At 55.3% G+C, this 26,606-nt stretch overlaps 1 protein-coding gene across 2 annotated transcripts in view; it reads right to left on the reverse strand.

The window, feature by feature from the left end:
- The window catches only part of RPS6KA2 (ribosomal protein S6 kinase A2), a 153,148-nt gene that overhangs the window by 84,923 nt on the left and 41,619 nt on the right, over positions 1-26,606 (reverse strand). The window contains exon 1 of one of the 2 annotated variants that reach the window (XM_045188969.3): positions 17,398-17,614. The exons of the other annotated variant lie outside the window; for it this stretch is intronic. Coding sequence (XP_045044904.2) covers positions 17,398-17,562 — 165 coding nt within the window. The 5' untranslated portion in view covers positions 17,563-17,614. Of the gene's footprint in view, positions 1-17,397; positions 17,615-26,606 lie in introns of those variants that run through there. 2 annotated transcript variants of the gene reach the window in all.

Consider the following 26,606-nt stretch of genomic DNA (forward strand, 5'->3'; position numbering starts at 1 on the left):
CTGCAGCCCTGACAGATTACCGGCTTTCAGAGAGCAGCGCCCCACCCACACTTTGATGTGCAGTGGAGCAGGAGGAGGTCTCCTGAGAGCCTGGGGGGGGGGGGGGGGCTTACAGGGGCTTCCGTGTCCCTTCAGCCTCTTTCCGAGCTGCTCCCCAACAGCAGGTCCTCACTAAATTGGGCTGACTCACTTTAAATTACCCTGACCTGGTGTTTATGCCATTTTTTAAATAGCGCTTCATTTAACCCATTTCCCCTCCTCCTTCAAAGCTTCATTTAAGAGCCATCTCCTCTGGGAAACTTTCTACCCACGTGTGCACACACACGCACTCATACATGTGTGCGTCCGCACTGACACTCCCGGCACTCTCGCGCTTTCCCTGAGCACCTACAGCGTAAGGACACGCCTCCGCTACATCCTTCCCAGTCTCCGGAACAGTCATTTGCCTTTGCCTCTGACGGGACAAAGGGCCCCTGAGGGCAGAGGCCGCAATGTCCCATCTGACAAGCAGGTAACTGGACCTGGAGAGACACAACCGTGTTTCTGGAACAAATGCACGAGCTCACATCTTCCGGCACCGATGCTTGTCGGGCTGAGCATGCTCATCTGTCACCTTGCACAGCTAACTTCCACATCTGTGTCCAGCTCACAGCACTCGAAAGCTCAGGTCTCGTGTTAACCAGGCCTGGTAGGTGCTGGGGAGCCTCAGGGTGCTTTGGGTCTGTACCTGGATGGGCCGCTTGCCTGTTCCGGCACCTGTCATTACAACCCATGGACATCTCCATGCAAAAGCCCCCTGCCTGCTGGGACACGTGCTCACGGTGAGCACGTCGTAAACTGTCATCCAGCTCCCATGGCAGAACCGTGGATGCCGTCCGCTCGATGAGGCAGGTGCTCTGCTCAGGGCCCCCGTTCAGGGGGGAACCAGATCTCCAGGGTACACGTCGCTACTTTCCTACTTCATCTCTCACTCACATCTTAATTTTTCTTTTCTTTTTTGGTGAGAAGCAGGACTTATCTTCCACTTCTAATTGACCATCTGCAACCGTTTGCACAACTCAGCAAGTACAGAAAAGTGTTATATCATGTGGGCAGCGATTCAAAGATTTTTTTATCCGATTATGCAATTATCTCAACGCGCTGCGTTATGTAAGTGTACCTGAAACCAGGTTATTACAAAGAGTGAAACCAGAGACTCGCGGTTGATTCACTTCTTGGGTATTTCTGAAGTTTGCCAAGGACTTGTGATACCCACTAGGCTACATTCTTACTCAGTTCAACCTTTCAGCAGTAGGGGACGATTCTTCTCTGAAAGACAAAGGAATCTCCAGGAAAGCTGTTAAAGCCGGGGTCTCAGGAGGGGGAGAAAACATTCCTTTGAAGCACTCTACACTGTCACTTTGAAACGTTGGTGACACTGATCACATATGCCGCCAATTACTAATCTGGTTTAGGATCCAGGGACGTGACAAGAACCGTTAAGTGGAATTCTTAAACGCTATGTGTGACTGGCTAGTTCACAGTGACCGTGACGCTTCCGTAGTGTTGTGTGGGTGACGGCGGGCCACACGACGTGCTGTTGGCCATTGTCCAGTTTAAGGCATCGCAGGAGCTTTTCCCTGCGTCCACTTGGAAAGTGATACCGCACCCAGTCCCGGCTGGTCGCACATCATCCCGCAAACTGGAAGATCGCCAGTTCGATTCCCGGTCAGGGCACACGTAGGAGGCAACTGACTGATGGTTTTCTCTCTCATTGACATTTCTCTCCTTCTCCTTCTCCCTCCCTTCCCCTCTCTCTAAAAACAAAAAATTAAATTTAAAAAAGAGAGTGATGCCGCACCCGGGAGTCACGCGCACACGGCTGCTCTGTGTTACTTTGGGCGTCCGCGCCCTCGCGAGCAGCCCGTCTCTCCCCACCAGCACGCTGCAGCGCACTCCATCGGCGGCAGGGGCAGGACCCTCGGCTTCCACAGCGTGTTCCGTGCCACCTCCCTTTCACCAGCCCTTGTTTATTCTCGCTGTTGGGTTTCACAAACTCCGCTGCCAAAGGAGTTGAAGAGCGTTAAAGAATGCTACAGTGGAGACTGCACGAGGGCAGCGCTTGTGAACATCATCGCTCTGTGAGGAGTGGAAGCCGGAAGGCTGCAGCCGAGCACCGACTCAGAGGCGCCTTCACGTTCCGCGTGGCAAAGGCCGTTTTGGGGTATCCCACCTGCTCATCTCCATCTGCTATCTTTTTTTAAAAAATTTTATTGTTATTCAGTTAAAATTGTCTGCATTTTTGTTTTTTCCATCTGCTATCTTTTTTAAAAAAACAATCTCACCGGCAATTTTCTCCCCAGCTGGTTTTACTAGAACTATGGTTGAAAATGCTTCATCCTCAAAGCAAAGGAAATTAGCCTGTTTTCCTCTGTGTTCCCCACGCGGTTCACTGGGTGCCCCTGAGGACGTTGGCAAAGGCACACGGAAGTCACCTTCACCGGGTGCAGCCCCGAACCCGCTGCCACTTGACCTGACCAAGTTATTTCCTACTTTTGTTCACTGACTGCCATCTTGCACGCGTAGCAGAGGGCGGCATCGATCTGGGGACACTAGTGCCTCATTGCTAACATCCTTATGGCATCTGCTTGGGTCCCTGTGCCACAGGATGTCAAGGACCTGAATCTCAGACGGTCACACGGCTGGAAGACCCGTTGGTCGCTGGAGTTGGCCTGGGGGTTTCAAGCCTGGTGCTGATCCATCTGGGGGGATGGAACCTTCTTAAGTAAGTGGACAAGCAGCGTGACTCACCTGTCTCTGTCATCAGCTTCCCCAGAGCACACAGCAGCACACCTTGTCTCCACCCTGGCTGTACCGGCCCCCTGTCCTGCGTCCCCACGCTCAGCTCCGCACAGGCTGCACACTGGGCCGCAGGTGTCCCGCCATTCCCGGGCAGCCCTGAACCTCAGACCTGCCGCTGGCTGGCTCATCGTTCCACCTTTCACTGCAGGTCCTCTTTGAGGGGGTGACCAGTTTCCATAGATGTGCAGGCTTATTCTTGGGATGAGCACCAACCAAGCCAGCCCCTTAGGTCCTCAAATCAGACACAGAAACACCGAATCTCCATTGTCATTGGCATTTAGAAGGCTGGTGAGGCCTGCAAAAATGCCTTCTCTTCCCAGGAAGGCACGAGTGTTTCCCTGGACTTCTTGTTTAACGACAGAAGGGCAGAGGGCGCAGCAACCCTCACTTCACACAGGTGTGTGCTACTTGATGAAAACAGCAACAGCACGGACAAGAGGAAGGAATGACAACCACCGTAGGTCCAAGACACCCTGTCCCACTCCAGTTAGGGCTTCCCTGGTTACAAGGAGACCAGAGAGGAACGGTGGCACCCCCAGAAATACTGGAGAGGAGGAAGTAACTCAGAGAGAGTTCACTTGCTTCGCAAAATGCAAACATGTCCATTCTGTATGTTCTATTTAAAACACGTGTATTTCCAAATGTGTGCTATTGTGGATTATACTGCTTTGCAGAAATCATGAATATTCTGAACCTGTCCCACAGAGACACGGCATTTTTCATGAAACCAGGGAAGGCGAAGGCGATCTAATAGCAGGCCGTATTTTTATCTAAATTGAATGATTCCCCAACCACATTTCGAAGACACTTGCCCATACTTCAGGGCACACAATTCTTACTATCCTCTGATTTAACAAGTGTTTTCTTCCAAGCGATTGAAAGGGAAAAGGTCCATATCAAATAACAGAGAAGAACACGCCCAGAGCTCCATGTTACTCTCTGAAAATTAGGAACTTCCCTGTGGACCGTACAGACCCATGGTGAAGCTCATCGGGACACTCCCAGCGGGGGCGGAACAAACAGCCTCCCCAGGGATACTCAGTGTGATACTCTGCCTGAAAGTCAGGGCGCCGGTGGTCTCCGGGAGGGCGGGGGGCTGGTGGGTTTCATTTCTTGGCTCGACGGGCTTGCACGCCGGTCTGCCTCGGAGTCATCTGTTGGCTTTGCCTGCGTCCTGCTCACACCTCTCTGAGACTGTTTCTGCCAACAAGTGCTCTTCATCCCGGCCCAGCCCGGGGTGCCCCGTGTGGCCACGGGCACGGGTGCCCCTGTGTTCACCACAGTGTCACCAACCCTGTCCTGCCATAGCAGGTGTGACTCAGGCTGTGTGCTTCCTGAGCTGCAAGGCCCTGAAATCGAGCCAGCACAAGTGTTAGCAGATGTATTGACCGGCACAAAACAGCAGCTGGATTAGCCTTATGTAACACTCCCCCGCCCCACCTGCCCACAGAAGAAAGCTTACAGGCAAGAAGGGGCTGGAAAGGAGTATTCCAAGTCAGGAAAGGCAAGGACCTCCATCCAAGACGACTCTATCCAGCAAAGCTATCATTTAGAATGGAAGGGCAGATAAAGTGCTTCCCAAATAAGGTCAAGTTAAAGGAGTTCATCATCACACAGCCCTTATATGAAATGTTAAAGGGACTTACTAAGAAAAAGAAGATAAAAAATATGAACAGTAAAATGGCAACAAACTCGCAAGTATCAACAACTGAACGTAAAAAGCAAAACCAAAAACTAAGAGGAACAACTAGAAGAGGAACAGAATCACAGAAATGGAGATCACATGGAGGGTTATCAGTAGGGAGAGGGGAGAGTGGGAGAAAAGGTACAGGGAATGAGAAGCATAAATGGTAGGTAGAAAATAGACAGGGGGAGGTTAAGAATAGTAGGGGAAATGGAGAGGCCAAAGAACTTCTATGCATGACCCACGGACATGAAGTAAGGGGGGAGAATGCTGGTGGGAGGGGAGTGGAAGGCAGAGAGGAATAAAGGGAGGGAAAATGGGACAACTGTAATAGCATAATCAATAAAATACATATTTTTTTAAAAAAAGCAAGTGGGCTGTGCGTAGCAGGTGTGTACTGACCGGCACAAACCAGAGCAGCTCGAAGAGTCTTATGTAACCACCCCCCACACACACACAACGGGCTCTGTGCCCCGGGGAAAGGAGGAGACAGATGCTGCGGCCCTGGTTTCCAGAGCTCCTGCCGCAGGCTGCAGGGAGGCCAGCGATTCCCGTAGAGGCTGGGAGCTGCGAGGCCCTGACAGCCCTTGGAGGGGGCAGTCGCTCGGCTGGTCACCAGGAGGGCTGGCCCTGACCCAGAACACAGGCTTGGGCGCAGGCCAGAACATTCCAGAACCTCTCGACCCCTTTATCCAGGAGGACCCCGCCTCTCCAGGGCTGCTGACAGGCTACGCGACAATGCGGGAAAACACACGGTGCTCGGTATTCGGGTTTTCTGAGACGCCATCCAACAGAGAAAGACATCAGGGCGGCCGCTCTGCTCTTGGGGCCCCGGGTCCGGGATTCCAGACACTAACTTGCTCCGTGACCTTCGGCCAGACCCTCAAACCCCAAGTTTCAGCTTCGTCACCTGCACGATGGGAATCACGACCCAGCAGGGCGAGGCGACGGGCCAAGGAGACAGCAGATGGAAGGGAGGCCCGCAGCTGTGACGCAGCATCCAGGCATGTGGGAGTGTCACGTGCCTGGGCTCAGGGGCCCCATGGTGACCTCAGGATGTCACCAAGGCCATAAAACCCGCCCCACTCCAATGTGGAGACACCAGAACAAAAGTCACAGCTGGCAGCCAGCGGGACCAGTGTCCTCACGCTGCGTACGGGTCAGGTGGTAAGTGATCGTCAGGCTCTCGCTGAGTTTCTTTAAAAAACACCTGAGGGAAGCTTTCACGAGGCACCAGGACGAAAACAGTTTTCAGCAACCGAAAGACGGCGGCGACGAGGCTCCAGTACGCTCAGCGCCCGCGTCGCTCCTGTCCTGTAACACATGACACAGGCTTTGGGGCGGCTGCCGGAGATTCTGCAGAGCGGCCAGCGGACAGCCACGGGGACAGGACCGCAGAGCTGCATGTGCCAACATGCGTGAGGGTCTCAGGACAGAAACCCCTGTGGCCGCAGCTCAGCACAAAGCCCCGCCGGCGTTAACTTCTGTCCGGAGGCGAGGGCCGATTTCCGACTCCCGCGCCATAGGTGACAGAAGAGAGCAGCAGAGAAGGTGCCCGGTCACCCACGGCGCTGACACCGCTGAGTGTCCCCTCTGCATCTGCGACTGCTCGGTTGAGAGCAGTCACTCACATGGGTCCTTGGGTCCCCTAGTGGCCCGGCGCACAGGTGGCTGAGGACCGGAGAACCTGGGCTGAGGACCCCAGCGGGTCCCGTTGGGCACGGACACCACACTTGGCCTATGACATTTCGTAGCCCATCCCTTCACGTGGGCTCAGTGACAGCTCAGCACCTGCGGGTCAGACGTCACGCGGAAATTATGCACTGAGGGTTCTTCGCTGGAAAGGCCTAACCACTTAGTGAAAGCCACCTTCAGCTGGAGGGTGTGTTCGGGAGCCCAGACAGACTCACCTAGGGGCCTGCCACACGGCACGCTCGGCGCTCCCCATGCAGCTCGGAGGCTGTGACTTCATGCAGGCAGCTCTGACCTCCCCCACGTGGGGGCTCACTGAGCTACTGACGACATCCTGAGCAGCTCACGACCCCAACCCTTCCGTGTCCCTCGACACCCGCAAAGAGGATACCAGTAGGTAGGGTGGTGGCCGGGACTTGTCCTTAGGGGGCCGGAGGGGACAAACTCTCACCTCCTGTGACCTTGGGGATGGGCCCAGGGTGTGGGTTCTTAGGGTGGAGGGAGCGATTGGAGACAGAGAACTGGGGACAGCACTGACCAGGTGAGCTGACTCAGTCCCGCAGAAGGTCGGCTTGACTCCTCTGCTTCCCGTCCCTGTGCGTGTGACCCAGGGGTCAGCTGTGACGATATATACTCAGGGCAAAGAAAGGGACGTGCCGGGTACATGCCTGGAGCCCCAACATCACATCCTCACACTCGACCCAATCACTCAGTGCCGTGGAGCAAAGACGCCCAAACGCTTCCCTTGACGGGCACTTGAAAGCTCCGTCCCTTCTGGAAGTCCACACGTTTCCGCAGTGATGGATGCCCCGCCTTCTCGAGACGCATCATTCTCTATTCCCGCCCCCACCGCACGTGACGATAAAGCAATTTAACTTCCCAAAGGCCCTTCATGGCACTTACATGGGGACCACTGAGTCAGCAGCTGAAGAGGGGCAGATGTCCCCAGTGAAGTGCTAATGAGGCAGGAAGAAAAACAAGTCAAATACGGTAAATACGTTAAGACAGAAAGTCCCACTTCCCGATGTCAGCCTATTAATTAAAATTAAAATTATGCAGGGTCACTTATTAAGTCTTCAATGTAAACACCAGCTGACAAAGCTAATTGCACGACGGCCCTCCCCAGCTGTTCCCTGCGGCCTCGGGGGCAGGAAGGACCCCCACCCCGCGCTCCAGCCCGTCTGCAGGAGGACAGGCTGAAGCTGCTCACAACGGCTACATTGTTTCCTTCCCCTCGCTGTCAGGGAAGGAAAGTGCTCGCCTCCAAATTCTGATTTTTTTCTTTCCTAAACGGGCTGGAGCAGCACATACGCGTCTCATCAAAGGGCTCTCTGCACACGCATGGCAGGTTACTGCTTCCAGGGACACGGGCGTCCGCAGAGCGAGGGTGGTCCAGGGCGCTGGTCCCCAAAGGCAGTGGCGGGAGTGCACTGGGGTGAGCGTGCACACTCGGGGTGCTCGCACTCCAGCTGCGTCCGTCTGCCCCCTAGCTCCAGCGCCCACCCCGGGAGCGCCTCCTGGACCCCAGACTCTCATAGGAAAAAGGGGGAGGCCTGCCTGTACCTTCCTGCGTGAATCAGAGGAATCCACGGAAGCCAAGAGTGTTCAGAAATGGCTCCGGCAGCGGCAAAAGCACTAGCAGAGTGCGAGGCGCCGATATCGCTGTCAGGGGAACTGAGGAAGGTCAAACTCGTTTTAATTTCATTACAGGGCCAGTAGGGAGAGTCGTTTCACCGATCAGATGCACACCTGCCATTTATAGAAGGAGAGAATCTTCCGTACGCAATCAGCACTGTTGTTTTGGTGTGTTTTCTTACACGTCGGCCTGCAGCTCACACACGTGTGTGTGTGTCAGAGAACAAATATTTGAGAACTATTGGAGTGTCCACTGGCATGCACGCCGGCTGTCGCCTCAATGAGGGGGGGCAGCGAGCACAGTCCCCACCTCCCGGCCGTCAGTTCTCTCTGCACAGATGTAAACACTCACGCGGTCGACGGTTCACTCACAGAAACGGCATCGCGGCACACACTCACAGGACTGGGACTCGACCCCTCCTAGTCCAGGTGTGAAGCCGGAGTTCGCCACTCGCCATTGGATACCAGGCATTTCCACAAGCCTCCTGACGGTCGCGTAATATCCTACTGTTGCAGCAACATAATTTGACCATTTCTCACTTATTTTTAAGTAAAAAAATAACATTGCAAGGAGCACTCTTGCACATAAATCATTCATTAATGTCTTAGGGTGTCCTTAGAACGCCTTTGCAAAAATTGGAATACTGCATTGAAAGTCGCAACAATTTTGAGGTTAACAATACATGTCGTTCTCCAAAAGCTTGAAACGACTCACGCTCCCCCAGCAGAGTGAACGCACGCGGCTGGAACACACGGCGAGAAGCGCCGGCTAATGGACGTGCACCTATCCGACCCTCGGCAGAGCTTGGAGTGTCTGGAGCTCGCACACACACCGCTTTCCTGTTTTGTACGTTATGCCCGTGGTTTTGGCCCATTTTGTTTTTGGAGAGTTGGGAGAGCTTATTGTGTTCTCAGAGTTCTTTGTATATTATGGAACTAGCCCTTTGTCAAAGTTTATATATATGTGGTTTTCCTCCTAAATTTCCTGGTCACTTCATATACAAATTTTGACATACAGTTTTCAATATTTTAATCAGTTAAATCAGATGCTCTCTTTTGTGAAACATTTTCTCTCCTTCGCACGTATGCTTAGCAAGTTCTTTCCCACTCGGAGTTCTGTTAAATATTCAACTATAATTTCTCCCTGTTTCCACATTCCGGGTATTTTTATTGATCTCTGATCCATACGGCATCTTTTATGCATATAATACAGAGTGAGGGGCTTCTTTACCCCACTCAATTTTCTAGCGTGATGTATGAAATCGCCTCTCTCTCCCCCATTTTTGATGCTTTTTTTTTAATAACATACTAAGTACTAAAGAACTATTTCTGGGTGGTTTACTGTTGCTCGTCCCTCACAACAAGTTCTTACTGGTCTGGAGGGAACCCCTGCCTTCCTCCTGCATAACGGGCCTGCAAATCGGTGTGGGAAGACAGGTTTTCTTTATCATCGCATGAATACTTCTTGATTCCTCACTAATTGGTATCAGAAACGGTCTTATAATTTATAACACTACATCTTTTCTCGTAAGATTCTCATGGATGTAGAATTTGTGGCCTCCCATGAATTTAACACCGGATATCCAATTTCGGGGATATTGTCATTCTACGATTCTCTGCCGTTGTGGGTGGCAGGCATTCTGGTAGTTAACTTAGCTGTCAGCTGGCAGGCAAGGGACCCATGTGGGACAGGGTGGTGAGATACGGTGAGCCCTGGGGGCACGGAGACGTCCCAGACCCCAAAGTACAGGACTCCAACCTGGGGAGTCCTGTACTTTGCCAGCCACCCCTCTCACGGCAACATGGTTTCACATTTGGAAAGAGTCAGCGCTGCGAGGGCTTGGTTACGTGCCAATGCCGGCCCGCTAGCACCCGCCCCAGGACGTGGGATATGCAGAGAGAAGAACGAGGAAATGTCAGCGAGGAGACTGGCTCCTTCCCTTTGGCACAACAGGTGAGCAAACATTTCCTCTGGCACCGGCCCAGCCTCGGGCAGAGCCCTCTGTGCGACCCAGGCTCTCAGTGCTCACGGCACACTTCGACCACATGAAAACTGTGCTCAATGCAGCGATGTGGTGCCCGCGTGTGAGAGGGGTCGGGCACAGTGTCGGGGATCGCCACCAATGCGAGCCACGCCACAGTTTGTACATCGGTCTTGTACTGAAGACGAGAGCCTGGTTCCTCCCGGCTGACGTGCTCACACCCACGGTTAGCTGCGGGAGTTCCAACAGACCTTCCACAGGGGCCGCCGTCTGAAGTGTGAACCCTCCTCTCCTTCCGCATCCCTGCTGCCCACGTAAGAACTCCAATGAGGTTCAGTCTGTACCAAGTCGCAGACGAACGTGCGACACACCAGTTATCGCCAGGAACCAGGGTCCAGCCTGTGTGGTCCTGGGGAGTGCTGGACTCCTGAACTCGCCCGTCCTCCCCTGCAGCTGGGGCCAGGCCTGCCTCCCGAGCCTGCAAGGTGTTTCCAGAAACGTAGCCACAGAATTCCATGCCCAGCCAGGAAGACGGCTCCATTTCAATCCTGAGGTTAGGAAACCTAAGCTAGAGGGCGAAATATTTGTAGGCCGATAGTATAATGGTAATAATCACTACATTTCTCTTAAAGAATCCTTAAATTTCCCGAATTCTCATCCCCAGCTCTGCACCTCTCCAATCTGTTCACACACACGCATCTGAGCCTGTCGCTCAGCCCCACCTCCGGCCACGCCTGCCCTGTGGGCCCACACCTGGACGCCCCACAAGGCCCTCTGTGGGTGTTGCCACACCTCCCCCATCACCCTGCCTTCCAGAAATAGGGAACCGCTGGTGGAGCTGCCCAAGGCCCTCTGCTCTGTGCCTCAGACCTGTGTTCACGCTGTCACATCTGCCCCGCTCTGCACACACCAGCCCACACTCGGCCCCGCGCCCCGCCCTCAGCCCAGGAGTCAGGCTCCTGTCCCCGGTTTGCACAAAGCTCTTTCATATTTTTTTTCCTCACAGCATCAAACATGAGGCCACCGAAGCTTGCACCTATGACAAAGAGGGGACCCAAGAAGCCTGTATGTCCCAAGCACGTTCTACTGAGCTCAGAACCTGTCCGAGCACCTGCTACCTGGCCCACGGCACCTGAGTGGTAAACATGAGGAAGGAGTAAAAGAATAATTTATAGAAGCATTTCTTACCAAATCCGGTACAGTCATCTGTACTTGGAACAGCTGCTGTTTCTCTCTCCTTTTTGACAAAGGAGACGCACCCTAGATCACAGGAACGTGGGGGTGTGGAAGCTACCAGAACGATGAAGACAGTCCTTCGTGCTGGGGCCTCTCCAGGAAGAAGAATCAGTTCACAACTGAACACGTGTCCGTTCACACTCTGCTCAGAAGAGCCAGTTCAGTGAAGCCACCCGCCCTCCTGCAGCTGCCGAGGCACTAACCCCCAGGCTCGTGTGCGGGGACAGCCCGGGCGGCACTCACAGAGCGGGGAGCGGGGGTGTCGTCCGGCCCACACACTGCGGATTCACCCGCAGAGCACCCCCACGAGGCGTGCTCTAGTCAGAGCACCACCAGATCGGTGTGAAGGGTGCCAAGAACTAACTGGATCAAGGTGTTTTTATACAACCCTCCGTGGCTGGCTCGGGGCTCGTCCTGTGTGTCTACACCTCCTTCCCCAAGTCCCAGTGAGGCTCACGGCTGCGGGAGCTCCGGCCCAGCCTCCTCCCCAGGTGGCCCTGGCCATCTGTGTAGGCATTTGCACGAGGCACCCAGGACGGGACGCGGGCACAGACTCAGAGCGCAGACACTAGTCGCCCTGAGAACCGTGTTTCTCCTGGAGAGACTTGGAGCTGGCTCGGCCCCCCTTCAGAACAAGGACCACAGATGCTAAGATTTCCCGGTGCCTGGAGGCAGAACGCCGACCAAAATCCAGGTGAAATCAGGAGTCCCGGTCACAGAACTTGTCCCAAGCTTTGTTCGGGAGAGGGATCTGGTTACTCTGTCCCCGTGTCCCAAAAGTGATGGCATCCACAGAGGACAGACCCTGTCAGAGCAGATCCCACGGTGCTGGCTGCCCCTCGGGGACACATTCAGGTCCTCAGAGCCTGCCTAACGTCACACTGAAGAAGCCGGGGACATAGTCACAGCAAATCCAAGAGGAAAACATCTGGAAGGCTCACTGTCCACTTCGTCTTCCTGTGCACCCCGATTGGGAAGGAGTGTTGATGAGAGACCCCAGAACAGGAGCATCATCGGAAGTCCCTGTTCTTCCTGCCGACAGACCCAGAAAGGATGGAAGAAAGGGCCGAACTGTCATCAGACCTCCACGTCCGGACTTGGTGCCTCGCTCCATGGGGCATGCCTGTCACCTGGGCCCAGTCCTGCCCAAGGTCCTCCTGTCCGTCACAGAGAGGCGGCACCGTGTGGCGTCTGCCCAGGGGAATGAAAAGCTCTCTGCAGACACAGTGGGTGGTTTCTAAACCCACCCCTCTTCCCGCGAGCGTCAACGGCAACATTGCGCCCACACGGTTGGCCAGGTGTCTGAACCCTGACCCTTGTCTGTTCTGTGGAAGTGCAGGAAGTGCCGTTTCTAGAAGCCAGAATGTTTTGTTTTTGTTTATGAAATGAGAGGAAGGATCATTTCTCCAAAGAAGGTACACGGATGGCGAACAGGCACATGGAACGGTGCCCAACATCACTACGTACTTGGGAGATGCACGTCGAAGCCCCCGTGAGACAGCACTTCACCCCCACGAGGACGGGAGGGAAACCAGTGCGGCTGTGGGGAGAACAGCGCAGCGGCCGCCCAGAAAGTCAAACATGGAATCACCCCACCATCCAGCAATCCCGCTTCCGGGATGTCGCCCACAGAGCTGAAAGCGCAGTGTCCAGGAGACACCCAAGTTCACAGAAGCGTCACGCCCCAAGGCCAAAAGGTAGAAGCAGCGCAGACACCTGTCACCAGGTGGGTGGATGGACAAAACGTGTCTGTCCATGCCGCAGAGGAAGATCTCATCTTAAAAAGGAAGGGAAACCCGATACGTGCTCCCACGTGGATACACCTTGAGGACGTGGCACTACCGAAATAAGTCACAAACACACAGATACTGTGATCCCACGTGGCCGGGTTGCTGGGGGACTCAGTCACAGAGACAGAGTGGAAGCTGCAGCCCGGGGGGAGTGTCCACTGGGGACAGAGCTGCGGCTCTGCGTGGGGAGAGTGGTCTGGAGACAGATGGCGCCCTTCATACCACTGAACTGGGCGCTTAAAAACGGTGACGGTGGTGCATTTTATGTTGGTGTATTTTACCACAGGAAGTTATTTGTGGGAAACAGGGAGGCTCTTGTTTGAAAAAGCTGTTAACTTTGAGGACAGCAGGTGGCTCTCGTGCAGGGGCCTGGGTGGGATGAGTGAGCTGGGGAGCAGGACCCTCCACCGGGCCCGGAGGAGGACACTGGCAGGGCGGTGGCCCACATGTCACAGCGCTGAGTCTGAGGGGACAGTGGACATGAAGCCCAACAGGCACCCAGGACAGGGGCTGGTGTCTGTGTGTGGGTGTCGGAGGGAGAGGGTTGACAAGAGGCTGGGGGAGTGGGAAGCACAGTGACTCACGGAGACCACCGGCCCCTGGCCGAGAGAGGCAGGGCTGGACCAGATACCAGCACGAGGGATGCGAAGAATTTCCGGTGAAACTTGCTTTCTGCAGAGTACCCCTGACACTGACGCAGACACACGGCAAGTGACCCTCGGTGAACAAACAGGCCAGGTCCTGAGGGTCGTGGAGTGGAGCGGACACCTCCCTCCGTGACCATGCTCAGGCTCTGCCCAGGGCCCCTGCCCTTGCTGAGAAGTGCTCAAGGTCACTGGCAGACCCTCCTCTCGGCTTCAGAAAGATGCAGGAGAGACACTGCAAAGAGCCTCTGCAGCCACACTGGGCCTTGCCCCTCACCTGTCCCGGACGGCGAGGACGCTGCGGTCCCCCTACCTGACCCTGTCAACCCCACCTCCCCTCTGGACCCCCACCCCTGCTCGCCCCCATGTTTCTTCTCTTTGTTCCTAAGCAAACTTCACAACCGCTTATGGCTGGTCCTACACGCAAAACCGAACAGAAAGGCTGGGACATGCGGCACGTCCCTGGCCTGTGCTCCTCCTGCCCGTGAGGGCCAGTCCCCAAGTCAGGGTCTGGGCGGCTCTCTGTTCCTTCCATGCCCACGCCTGCAGACGGTGACGGACTCGCCGACGTGACGGGTGAAGGTTCTGTGTCCATTTCCTGCTCCACAGACTCAGAGGCAGAGGCAGCCCATCGCCCCTTGGGCATAAAGAGCGTGTTTCGAGCACCTAGTGCCCGAGCAGGACAGAAGGACCCTCCCTCTGTGACCCTCAATGTGCCTGGCGAGTGGCATCGCTGTCTCAAAGGGCTGCAGCCCCTGCTTTCATCACGCTCGGCTCCCTGTGAGGAGAAAGGGTCCTCCTGCCCACAGGCCACTGTTTCTAGAAGACGCAGTGGCCCGAATGGGCCTCATCTGCTGGCTGCTCTTAACCTCAGTGGCCCTCTCCAATGCCCCATGTTTCCCAAGAAGGAGCCGTCCCCGCTGTCCTCTGGGGCGCCATCAGAGACTTCTGTCCCCCAGTGACAACTTGACGTCATGGCTGTGAACACAGCTGGAACCTGCAAGCATCCCCAGGCCCCGCACCTGAAGGAAATTCTGGAATGCCAACTCCTCTCACTTCCTGTGGCATCGGTGACATCATCCCATTAAGTCACTGCCCCCTCCCCCCATGAATTCACTGCTTCTTTACTTCTGCGGACGCCTGGTCTGCCTTCCCTCCAACGGAATTCACGTCCGTATTCACGGGAGAGAAACGCCAGCCCAGGTGCCTGGGAGAGAGACTGCGATTGTGACGTGTCCCTGTAACATTTGTGGGGACATCTCGATGGCAGCCCTCGTGGACACATGTCCCCTCAAACTCTCAAGGAACAGAGCACAGAATGAGCACCGTGTGGAGACAATGCACAGCAACCGGACTGAACGAGGACACCGGGAAGAGTGGCGGGGACACCTGGCCGGCCAAGGGACCCAGGACGGGCTGGGTAGCCACTCACGGCCTCCAGTTACCTGCCAGAAGCCTGTGCATGCAAATAAACTCCCCGTTATTTACAGACGCGTAGTTCCTGCTCTGGACAAAACCGTGGCGGGTAGCTCGGGGCGCTGGCAGGCGCTGGGACAGTTTGCTGGGACGGTGGCAGCCGCCTGCTCGCAGTGTGTCCTCAGCCCCAGGGGTGACTGACAGGTGTATGATGTGCCCGCCAGCCCTCGGGGCCCGCAGTGCTGCTGGTGGTCCCCGGAGTCCTGGCTACATCCCTCCGCACTGAGAGACGGTGTGGGAGGAGGGGCCCGCGGGCCCTGGAGGTAGCCCAGGAAGGGAGGGTCCCTGTGAGGACAGGGTGGGAAGAGGGTAGTCTCCCAAGTGCACACCACAGTCCCAGGTCACACCCTGCACTTAGACCCCACTGTCCAGCCCTCGGTCATCAGCGCCCCCTGCTGGAGCTGCAGAGGCCTCTCTCCTGGGGCTCTCACCTGAGCCCACCCGGGAGGGATGCTGTGTATGGGGCCCAAGGGAGCCCTGACCACCCTTCCACGTCAAGACGCTGGTCACCGACACAGAGCGTCCTCGCCCAGGGCTGCTGCGGAAACACAGGCGCGCCCCGGCTGTGAGACCCCCGTCTGGCTGCCCTACACACCTTGACCCACGTGGAGACCCCAGCCCTGCATTTCCGAGACGGGCGGCAGGCACGGCGACCCACTCCCTGAGCTCTGCTGGGTGGGACGTGTGTCCACTCCCTGGGCAGGATGGTGTGGGGACCCTGCACCGCAGTCAACCCACCCGGATGGCCTCGAGTTTTGCCACCGGCTGTCCCAGTAACTGAGTGAGTCGCCCATCGGGACAGCCCTCAGCTTCCTCACCCACGAAATGGGCAGAAACGGGCTACTGAGCAAACACCGTGGCGAGAGCGAGAAGCCACGAGTTCCAGGCTTTAGTGGCCACAGGCATCCACTGAAGCCCCGTGGGCTGGCCTCGCAGACGCGGGCCTGCCCTCCTCTTTAAAGAGGACCTCTGCACACTCCTGCCACGGACAGGGTTGGTGAGGTGCACTGTTCGCACGCAGGTCTCTGCTGCGATGTTTTATAAGGAACGTCCGTCAGGGAAAACTCCGAACAAGCCGTGGGTTGAACTGGTCTCACACAGGGCGCAGGATCCACGGCACCGGCTACATGCGCTTGTGTGGTCTGTTCCTGACGGCTTTAAAACACAATCACGGAAGTAAAAAGTACAGACACTTCCGGTCCTACAAGGTCCACGCATCGATGACTCGTTTTGGGAAACCCAGGCTCCTTGCGATGCTGCACTTCTTCCTTTGGACATGGCTGTGGCATGGGACACGTAGAAATTATGGAAAGGGGCACCAGCCTCGGAGTCTGTCCCCACGCCCCGGCCTGCAGGACATGACCCCGGCAGCTCTCTGGACGCCTCACCCCCGTGCCCGGCCCCCCCTCTCCACCTGACAACCCCCCAACAATAACAACCTCCCAGGAGAGCTCCTGGTTTCAGTGGCTGCCCCCTAATCCAGTGTGAGACCGGCCGGGCTGCCAGTCCCAAAATAGCCCCGCTCCGGTGTCACTCAGTGCTCAGCAGGGTCTGGAGAGGCCGCAGGGGTGCGTGCTGGCCCCCGGCTCTCACGCAGCCATCCATGACTTCATGTGAGCGGCTGCTGGCCAATGAAATCGCCCCTCTATGGAGATCAGTAACAAGACAGGGCATCCTGTTTTGAGGGGAAAAACTACAAACTGCAAAGAGGCAATGAAACGAGGGGGCATGGCAGAGCCAGAGGGTTGGGCGTGAGGGCACTGGAGCGGGGATCCCACCTCCCTGCCGACCGTCACCTCCCTGCCCCTGCTGTCTTGGAAGGAGGAACAGGGAGGAACAGGAGGAGAAAGTGGGGTTAAATGAGGACAGAAAGGCAAAAGAAACATGAGGGGAAGAACTATAAGAAAAATATAAAAACAGTGAGCTCAGCCCACCCTCCCTCCTTGTGCTTCAAGCTCTAGATAAACTAAGGCCGCCCCTCACTAAAGAGAACCCAGGGGGACCCCACCGTCGGCACTGGCCTGGGACCAGGACCTGCGCTGACACCCAAGAGTCTTTGACCTTCAGCAAACTCCACACGAGACCGAGTCCGCCAGAGAGAGAACGGGCACGATGCCCAGCAAGGAATATTTACAAGCCGAAATTTAAAGAAAAACAGAGAAAAAGGACAACATGTTTGCCCCTAAACAAATGAAAAGTCAAAAGAGTGAAGGTTTAAAAGTAGCATACGCTGAGTTTCATATCAGGTGAAATGTTACGAAATGAGGAGAAAAGGTTACCAACGGCATGCGTGATTTTGAAAAACTAATGACCTGACTGGCCAGTTTGGCTTCCAAGTGGGGACCATCTGTAAAAGAAGAAGAAGAAAACATGGCTCCCCCCGAACTGCTGGTAGACACGGAGACGAGAATACTTACTAACAGCGCCCCATAGAATTTGGAGAAGGCTCGACGGAAGCGAGAAAGCATAGCGCCCAAGTCGGCGATGACAACGGCGATGACAGCCAGGGGGCCCTCACAGACCTCTGCTGCGAGCATCCGGACTCGCCCCCCACCTGTCCCCGAGCACACCTCCGGTGGCATTTGTAAACATCCAGCTGCTTGTCAGTGGGCACGACCCAGAAGCCAGCAGAGGGCAAGGCTCTCCCTTTCCTTGCAGCGAGCAGAAGTCAGAACCCCTTTTAGTAACTGACAAGCCAACACCTCGGGGTCATTTGCCTAATATAGGGACTGTGTTTCCCGTTGGGTGGCCAGTTAGCATGTGTGGCCACCTGTTCTGTTGCAAGCCTGCCAGTCTGGAGCGAAGCCCAGGTGGGAGGGAGCCAGCAGCGGGAAGCCAGAGGTGGCTCCGGCAACGGGAGGACGCCCAAGACCCTGGCCGCCCCACCCCAGGGGTCCGTTCCTGCTACACGCCAGGAGGGCGGGAAGTAGGATGCTCAGAGAGGGATTCAGCGTCCTGTTAATGCCCTTTTCATCCTTTTCCTGCCAGGGACTGTACTTCTGTCATTTTAGAACTCGGATCTCCTGGTACCATGCATTGGTGGGGCCTCCGCTAAGGGAACTTAACCCCGGGAGAATATATATCAGTCACGTCCCAGTGGCCACACAGCTTAATCTGAAGCCACAGACACGCAGTGTCCCTGATGCGCAGGCCGCCCCTCCCGTCTCCTAAACAGGAGCCTCTCCCCAAACCTGTGGCCGGGAATCCCTAACGTGGACTCAGATCATCCATGAAACACCCTCCGCTGGTGTGATGATGGAGCTAAAAGAAACTACACCGAATGGATGCTCCACCCCACACTCCGGGGAGGGCTGAATCCGGCTGATGTCACGGGTGGGGGTGTGTCCCCTGTGAACACAGCACGCCCACCACGCTGCGGCATCCCTTCTCCGTGCTTCCCCTAACAGCGGCATAACTGGTGTTAGCAATTTTGGCGAGAAAGCCAAGAAAAACAACAGCAATGCATACGAAGGAGGTGGCTTGGCACACTGGCTCAGGCTCCTCTTTGCTGGAACACCGGCCTCGCCTGCGGAGCGAAGGGGCCTGGACCCCAGTGCATGCCGTGTCTTGGGTGTGAGTGTCTCCTGTTCTCCCTACAAGGAAGCTCCTCGCTCGCTGGGTGACGCGTCTCCCCGCCTTGTGGAAGGACAGCCTTGACAAAAGTCGCTGTTGTGCAGTATCTGATACTGCCGCTCAGCAGGAACTAAGGCACCATTCTCCACGAGAAGATACAGAGTATCTTTTATGCCCATGTATCCCTGTAGGGGGCGGCCTGCGCCAACCACCCACACGGTTCGTCTGCCCAAGGAGACCTGACCAGAGGAAGAACCTTACGTGCCGGCTCGTTCGACCCATGCAGAAGTCATGTGGTCGTCACTGACCTTCTAGTGTCCCAAGCTCAACATAAGACAACGCGAAGGTTTAGAAATACCCTTTGCTCAAGTTGGGGCTTCTCCCTTCTGATGCTGTAATTAGGGATCTTTGTTCACTCACCTGACGTGTCGGCTCGCTACCTGTCACCCCTGTCCTTTTACAAACTGCCCCAGGGAAGCTACTGTGGGATCGCGTCAGAATTTTTGAAAATAATTTCTCCATTTTCCTTTTCCTTAGGACCACATGAAGACGTGTCACCAAAAATTATGCACTAAGAACGTCTCTGTTCTCTCGGGAGCTATTTCCCTCCAACTTTGTCGTCGTCCCGACTTCTGAAGACCTGCCTTCCCGAAAGCCGCAGACACATCTGACCCGCCTGGCTTTCGTCCCTGAGGACACTCGGCCCCTTCTGCAGCGAAGCTCCCCATGTCCTTCTCACGGGCGCCCGTGCAGCATCATTTGGCCTGACTCCCCACACACGGCCGCTGAATCAGGTAAAACGTTCGTAATTACTTCCTAACCATGACCCATGCCGCCAGGTCACCTCACCTGACCACCCGTGGCAGGTTCGCGACCCTCGGGGCTTCCTCATAGGGGGATCAGTGGCTGCCCTCATGGGTGAAACGCCCTTTGCAGCACTGCCATCCCGGAACTACGGACACTGTCAGACGCTAATCGCCTGGGCGTGTGAGCCCTTCAGGGGGAGGAGAGGTGAGCTGCTTTGGGCAGGGGGGAGGCTAGGGGGGCCCTGATGGTCCCTCCCGTACACAGGGCTCCGTTCCCGTGAGCTGAGGTCAGCATTTAAAGCTAGGAATACAGGTGCTGCCAAAGCCCAGGGCACAGTATCGCCTACTTACACGTGAATAGAACAGAGACACAGACCCCGATGGGAGCTGGTTTCTGACCAAAGCTGGAGCAGACCAGCGGCGGTCACACAGGATGGGCCCCACACACCCGAGTCCTTAGAAAGACACCCTCTGTCTCCCTCAAGGTCACTCAAAGCTTCTTCCCGGAAGGAGACGGGAAAGTGAAATCAAGGCGGGGGCTTCGTCCAGAGGAAGGCAGCGGTGACAGTCCCCACGGTTACGGTCAGAATCGCTGGCAGCGTCCAGTTTCTTTCCTGCAATCCAGTCAACCTTCTTGCGCCTGTCGGCTCCCAGGTGTTGATTTTCCACTTGAGAAAAAAACAAAAGGAGAATGGAGGAGATGGTGAGACCGCGCGATGGGGCTTCGGCGTGGGTTCCCCGGGGGCTCTGCTTCACAAGCCTCCTTCCGTTCGTCCAACTTCCTTCTTCACAGGAGCGTGAGTTGATTCTGGCTACCGGTTCCATCTTTTTGGAAGAAAGTGGCCCAGATTTCTCACAGACCGTCGAGGAGCTGGAACTGGGCTTTGCATTAGAGGCGAGGTTACGTCTGGCAAACAGCTCTCCAGACCGCAGAGAATGAGGACGGGGAGTCGGACTAGATCACAAGTCACAGACACACGGGCACCTCTCGCACTTACAAGAAAACCCTGGGACAGCGGTAATGCAGGTGCTGACAACAAACGGTGTGTAGCCAAGGAGACTCAAGGTCACGTCCTTCTTCTAGAAGCACCAGCAGATAGTCAGCATCCCCCCACCATCCCCCAGGCTTCTACAAACACTAAAAAGCGCTGAGACGTTTGCGAGCTACGGGGTTGTTTCGGGCGTCTGCTTTTTAAAGTGCACTTGTGACTGGTGGGAGGCGGGGGAAGGACAGAGTAAAACTTTATCATTAAATTAATTATTTTTTAAAAGATTTTACATATTTTTAGAGAGAGGGGAAGGGAGGGAGAAAGAGAAGGAGAGAAATATGACTGTGTGGTTGCCTCTCATGTGCCCCCTGCTGGGGACCTGGCCCGCAACCCAGGCATTGGCCCCGACTGGGAATCGAACCAGCGACCCTTTGGTTTGCAGGCCGGCACTCAATCCACTGAGCCACACCAGCCAGGACCGTCGTCACATTAATTAAATTAAAATGCCCTTTCCGTATGAATGAGATAATCACACGGTTAACAAGGTTATCAAGGAGAAAAAACAGAAACCTGACCCAAAAATAGGACAGTGATGAAAACCGTTCGGAGGAAGAGGAAACCACCGGAGTGGCAGGTGTACAACTGGACAGCACTCACCAAACGTGGACCGGTGAGCATCAAGTGAAGTGAGGGCCCGTGCTGGCCGGTGGCCCGTAGGGCCCCACCAGGCGGTGGGAGCACGCGGGAGAAACGGGCGCTCGTGCGGCACTCCTGGGAGGGGAAGTGCTCTGGGGCTCGGGAGAACATTCCGACAAAATGTTCTCCTGTCTGTTCCAAAGGGCAGCGTCACTCTTAATGAGAAACAGTGCTGACTTATGAAGAACCAGGTGCCCAGGAACCTTCTAGAAACAAGGCCGGTGGGGTGGTGAGGATGACAGGTGAAGTGCTACGCGGAGGTAACGGAAGAATGAAAACGTATTGCCTTATATTTAAGGACAGTGGCTACCTGGGCACATTGGAAGCGATGGAAGAAAACGCCAGAAAGAATACAGATAAAGGTGCTACCAAGACAAGGCGCGATTCTGAGAGGGCAGCTCCAGCGGCGAAGTGGACTGAGAACTGACTACGACATTCTCTCATGAGTAACTTTATTATTGTTATTATTGCTTGTTATCGCTAAAGAAGAGAATTTTCTTGCTAATATTATATAAGCACAGAAAAGAAAAATGTTCTCTATTATAAATATTGTATTAGCATTTAAATTCATATTTAGTTCATTAAAATGTTTTTGGGTTTTTTTGGAACTGGAAAAAGTCCTAATTTAACCGAGTCTATGTTCATCATTATGTAATGATTCTGTTGGAAACATCCTAGGATTGAACTTGATGTCCTAATAGAATTCAGTCACTTTTAAGACCCATCACTGGCCCCGGCTAGCGTGGCTCAGTGGGTTGGGCATTGTCCTGTGCTGAGGCAGCCCAACACCCCCACACAGGTGGCATCCACTGCCCTGGGGTGATGAGGCCACCCCTCCTTTTGGGCCAGGGGAGGTTGGGGGGGAGCTGAGGCAGCCACCCCCAGCCCCCACAGGAGAGCCCGTGGAGTCGGCGCCAACCTGCATGCTTTGCTCTCCACCTGTCGCAATGCGGGCCACCACTTCCTCTGTCGAAAGGGTGTCGGAGCGGCCTGTTAAACCAGAGCCTGAGATAAAGCCCGCAGGCTCACAGCTTAATATCCAAAGAGTCGAGCCTTCGGTTAAAAATGACTCATCATACCCAGAAGCAGGAAGGTCTCGGTCAGGATGGAGATAGACAACCGAGCGACGTCAAGCCAGGATGGCAGAGACGTTGCGAGGGCCTGACGAAGGTTCCCGAGCAGCCGGGACGACGATGCTTCCACAAGCAACGGCAAACAGACCGGGGCACACGGAGAAACGGAAACCATTAGCCAAGGAGCAGAAGGTCTCAGCTAAGACGATGTAAAGACAGAACCAAGAGGAAGTCTGGGATCTGAAGAGGTGGTAACGAAAACGGAGACTCCCAGGTGTGATGCGGAGGAGCTCCCGGAACGCGATGCTCAGCGTGGGGACGATGGCTGATAAGACTGCGTCACACGCCGAAAATCGCTAAGAGAGGAGATCTAACTATTCCCCCCACAGAAGAGAACTGGGAATCCCACGCACACAGGTGTTAGCTGGCACTAAGGCGATGCCCACTCCACAATACATAAGTGCCCCAAAGCACCTCGGTGTCCGCCTGAGACCTGTATGACATCGTGCGTCACTCTTACTTGAGTAGAGCTGGAAAAAAAGAGTATAAAAAGTCAGTTTAATGGAAGAGGAAAATCGAAAGGTGGATCCAGGTACACGTAAGAGTTTAGGGCACAGTGCCATCTGAAGTCAGAACAGAAAGAAAAGGCGATATAACAGGTGTTTCGAAAAGAATAGGTGAGAAGTTTGGAAAAAATAATTAAATACATAGGATACACCTCACAAGGCAACGTGCCAGGAAAATCAAGTCTAAATGTGAAAAATTAACACCAAAGTACTAAAACAGAATAAGGCCGAACGTTTATGTGACCTTTGGACGGACGCGAGTTTTCTTGGCATGAAATCAAGACTGAATTTACAGTTTTGAACGTCAAAACTCCATAGTCAATATTTAAGCAAACCACAAAGAAGTACTGGTAACATGTACAACACAGGGTTAAAGTGCGTGCGCCTGCGTGTATGTGTGCGCGTGTGTGAGTGTGTATGGGTGTGTGAAGAGCTTACACCAATTAGCAGGAGGACAGTGAACCTGTGTACAAGCTGAGGGAGGGGCCGTGGGTGGGAGACTGGCATTCTGGGATGGAAAAGGGGCAGGTGGAGGGAGGGAGAACAGACCGGCGGGGAACAGAGGTGGAGGTTCAAGAATGGTGCGTGGGGGAGGGGAGGGACAGTGCTGGACATGTAGAGTGTATCTCTTTAAGTCCCAGGAGGTCCCAGAAAGTTCGCCAGTTGCACCTCTCATAATGAACTTGTACTTGGAGCAGGTAAATTTGATGTAGATTTTTTTCTCTGATGGTTGTTTGATTGGACATTTTTCTACAAAGACAAAAATGGCTTTGTGAGTTTACATCCACTTCCCCTAAACAAGTTCCTTAGCTGCAAACAGAAAAGGGAAGTAGCGAGGGTCTTATCTGCCCCGGCCACGCTTCAGACAGGCAGAGCGGTGCCCAGGGCCGGCCTGGGAGGAGGCGGCAGCCAGCCTGGCCAGTCTCCCCCTGAACCCCTGCACCAGGAAAGCCCAATGGCCTTTGAAAATACTCTTCCCTCTAAAAAGACTAAAGCATTCCATGCTTCTGTGGGTAAAATTAATACTCTTAAGGCCACACCAGACTCTAAACCAATACCTACCGATTCTTTAATTCTACAATAAAATGCAAAGTTGTCTGAGGGTACAAGATGGTAGAGTTTGGGCTCACTCCTTTCAAAGTGGTCAAAGGAACTTGCCCCCCAAACATGGACTTGTGAGGATGAGTTTCCAAGACAGTCATTAGCAGCTGTTTCCCTGCGGACTGTCTCAGAGCTCCCCTGCCCCTGCCCCCGCCCCAACACGCTCAGGGAGGGGATGAGAACGTGGCCGACCCCGTGAGGGCAGCCGACTCTCGAGCAACCAACCTTGAGTTCAGAAAACACGAGGCCCCAACATTTCCAGACATTTCACTTGTTAATAAAATCGGGGGGGGGGGGGAGGGAAGAAGGCTAACCAGGTTAAAAATCCAGCCACGTGCACACGCGTGTGAGCACATCACCAGACGTTTGGAAGTTACTGAGACCCGCAGGAAGCCTGGGCTCTGTGGGGGCTCCCAGACCGCAGGGTCGCACCCCTCAGCCTGTGCCTGGGAAACGAGGCAGTGGGCCGTGGCAACGGTCTGGTCCCTTTTCCTGCAGCGGCACAGGGGTGAGTACTGCAGGGGCCACTCGGCCTCGGCCACACCCCGTGACTGTCACATCTCAGCAGCAAAACAGCCCCAGACCACAGGTGGAGTGATAAGCACGGCCAGGTTCTTATGACACCTCACTTGTGGACACAGAAGTTTTATTATCCATTCCTTTTCATGAGCCACGAAATCTTCTTGCTTTGCTTATTTTTCCCCAGTTAAAAATGGAAAAATCACTCTCAGCTCAAGGACCCTACAAAGATGGGAGGCGGTCTACGGCCATACCACCCTGAACGCGCCCGATCTCGTCTGATCTCGGAAGCAAAGATGGGAGGCGAACAGTGACGAGAGTCAGCAAACGGGGACCGTTTCAAGGACAAAACTGAGAATGATCCGCAGTCAACCTGTGGGAGCAGAGAGGCCAGGAGCAGGGTACAGCTCCTTTCGGGGGCCAGGGGGTGCAGGGCCTGAGAGCCAGCCCACCGCTGGGGGGGAGGGGGGGAGGGGGTGCTCTTCCTCCCTGATCTGCCATTTCTGCCTGACCTCAGGTGCCACTGCCTAAACCCGCCCCAGGCGCTCCTGGGCCCTTCCTCCTCCTCCACATTTCACGAAATCGGAATGCACACGAGGTTTTATACCCACAAAGCTTCTAGCCAGTCTACGTGCTGCCTGCCGGCTCCCCCATTTCACACGGTCCTTGAACACCGCGCGCTGTCCGGCTTCTCGGCACACCCCCTTCTTGTTGGAGTGGTTTTCTTCGACCCCGCGACAGTTGTCCTGGACTCAGTCCAGTCCAGGGCCGGACAGTAGCTTGTTAAGCTATAAGATGCAGGAGGGAATGCGTGAATGCTTCATGAGGTCTGCTCACCGTTAAAACACTCGTCTCTGAGGGAGGCTCTACCCGCCCCTTCCGTGGCCCAGGAGTCGCAGCAAAGCAGGACCAGTAACCGCCCTGTGCTGCCCGGACCGCCTGGGCAGACTCATGAGTGGTGTTGCTGTTATATCCTGCAAATTCCCGGTCCCCACTGCCAAGCACGGTGACCCCACCCGAGGTCAGGCTGGGAGATGCACAGACACAGACCAGACCTGGCGGGACTCCCCCGAGACAGGGGACCCGAGGGGACCAGCCTACAGGCGGTTGCTTCATCTCTTCTAAGTGCCCTGTTGCCGGCGCACCCAAGCCCTCACACGTACTCTCACCTGTCTGGCCAAATCCCCATCCCACCCAACAAGTCAAACGTTCAAACTGGTCAGAGACACAGCCAGGGGCGGCCCGAGACCCCTCCCCGAAGCCAAGCACCTGCCGCCTGCCTGAGTGCAAAGGGCACCTCCCAGTCTCCTTACCTGCGTCATTTCCGCGGCAAGAAGGGAGAGAAATCGAGAAATAACGCCGGTTCTCGGTGACGCCGGGTCGGCGAACGCACCTCGAGTTTGCAGAAACGCCCTTCGGGCAACACTCCCCACACGGACACGCGCAGGCACACACGTGCACGCCCACACGTGCCAGGCACCCGCATGACATCCACACGCGCACCCGGGCACACGCTCCCTGCACACACGCTTTCTCTCCAAGGACTTCAGCCGAGCTCGGGGTGTGTCCTGTCTGGGGGACAGAAAGTTGGCCTCGCCTTCCTTGTGGAACGGAGCCCCAGGCGCCCTCCCTCGCGGCCAGCCCGGGGCCACTCACATGTGGCTGGTCTGCGGGCAGCCAGAGGCTCCCGACGGTCAGCATGAAGCACCTCTCAGTGCACCACAGGGGCCCAGAGCTGGGCCAGCGACGCTGGCTGAGACCCGCCTTTTCATTGTTGGTTTTCACTTCCTGGCAGGACAGAAGTGGGCTCCTCCTTCTGTCTGAAAGGTGTGCTCTGGAAAACGTCCAACTAGCTCTCTGTTTTCAGGTGACACGTAACGTAAGTCACGGTGTGCGGGTGGATGGGACCTGAATGGGGTGAAAATTGCAGGGCCGGAAAAGAAGAAATGGCAGACAAAGAACGTTCGAGACCGCAGCGGACAGAAATCACCCTGATTTAGGGGTGGGCCTACCCTAACACGTCCTTTCCAGCCAACGGGAAGAGGTCAAGCACAGTTGTCCTTCCTCCCACGGTGACCACTCCAGGAGCCGCGTTGCCAGAGCGACGGTCAGCCTCTGCCGTGCTCCGGGGGCACATACACCCCGTGTTCTGGGATGCGTTCATCCGTGTGAGGGTGCGTGCATGTACACGTGTGTACAAACGGCACACATATTACCGGGTCAGCCCTTGGCCGGTGTGGGGGGGGCATGCTAAGTTATGGTTTTGTTCACCACACGCTCCATTGGAAACACTGCTAGGAGCC

This window comes from Desmodus rotundus, chromosome 11 (genome assembly GCF_022682495.2).
Source record: "Desmodus rotundus isolate HL8 chromosome 11, HLdesRot8A.1, whole genome shotgun sequence".
Lineage (NCBI taxonomy): Eukaryota > Metazoa > Chordata > Mammalia > Chiroptera > Phyllostomidae > Desmodus > Desmodus rotundus.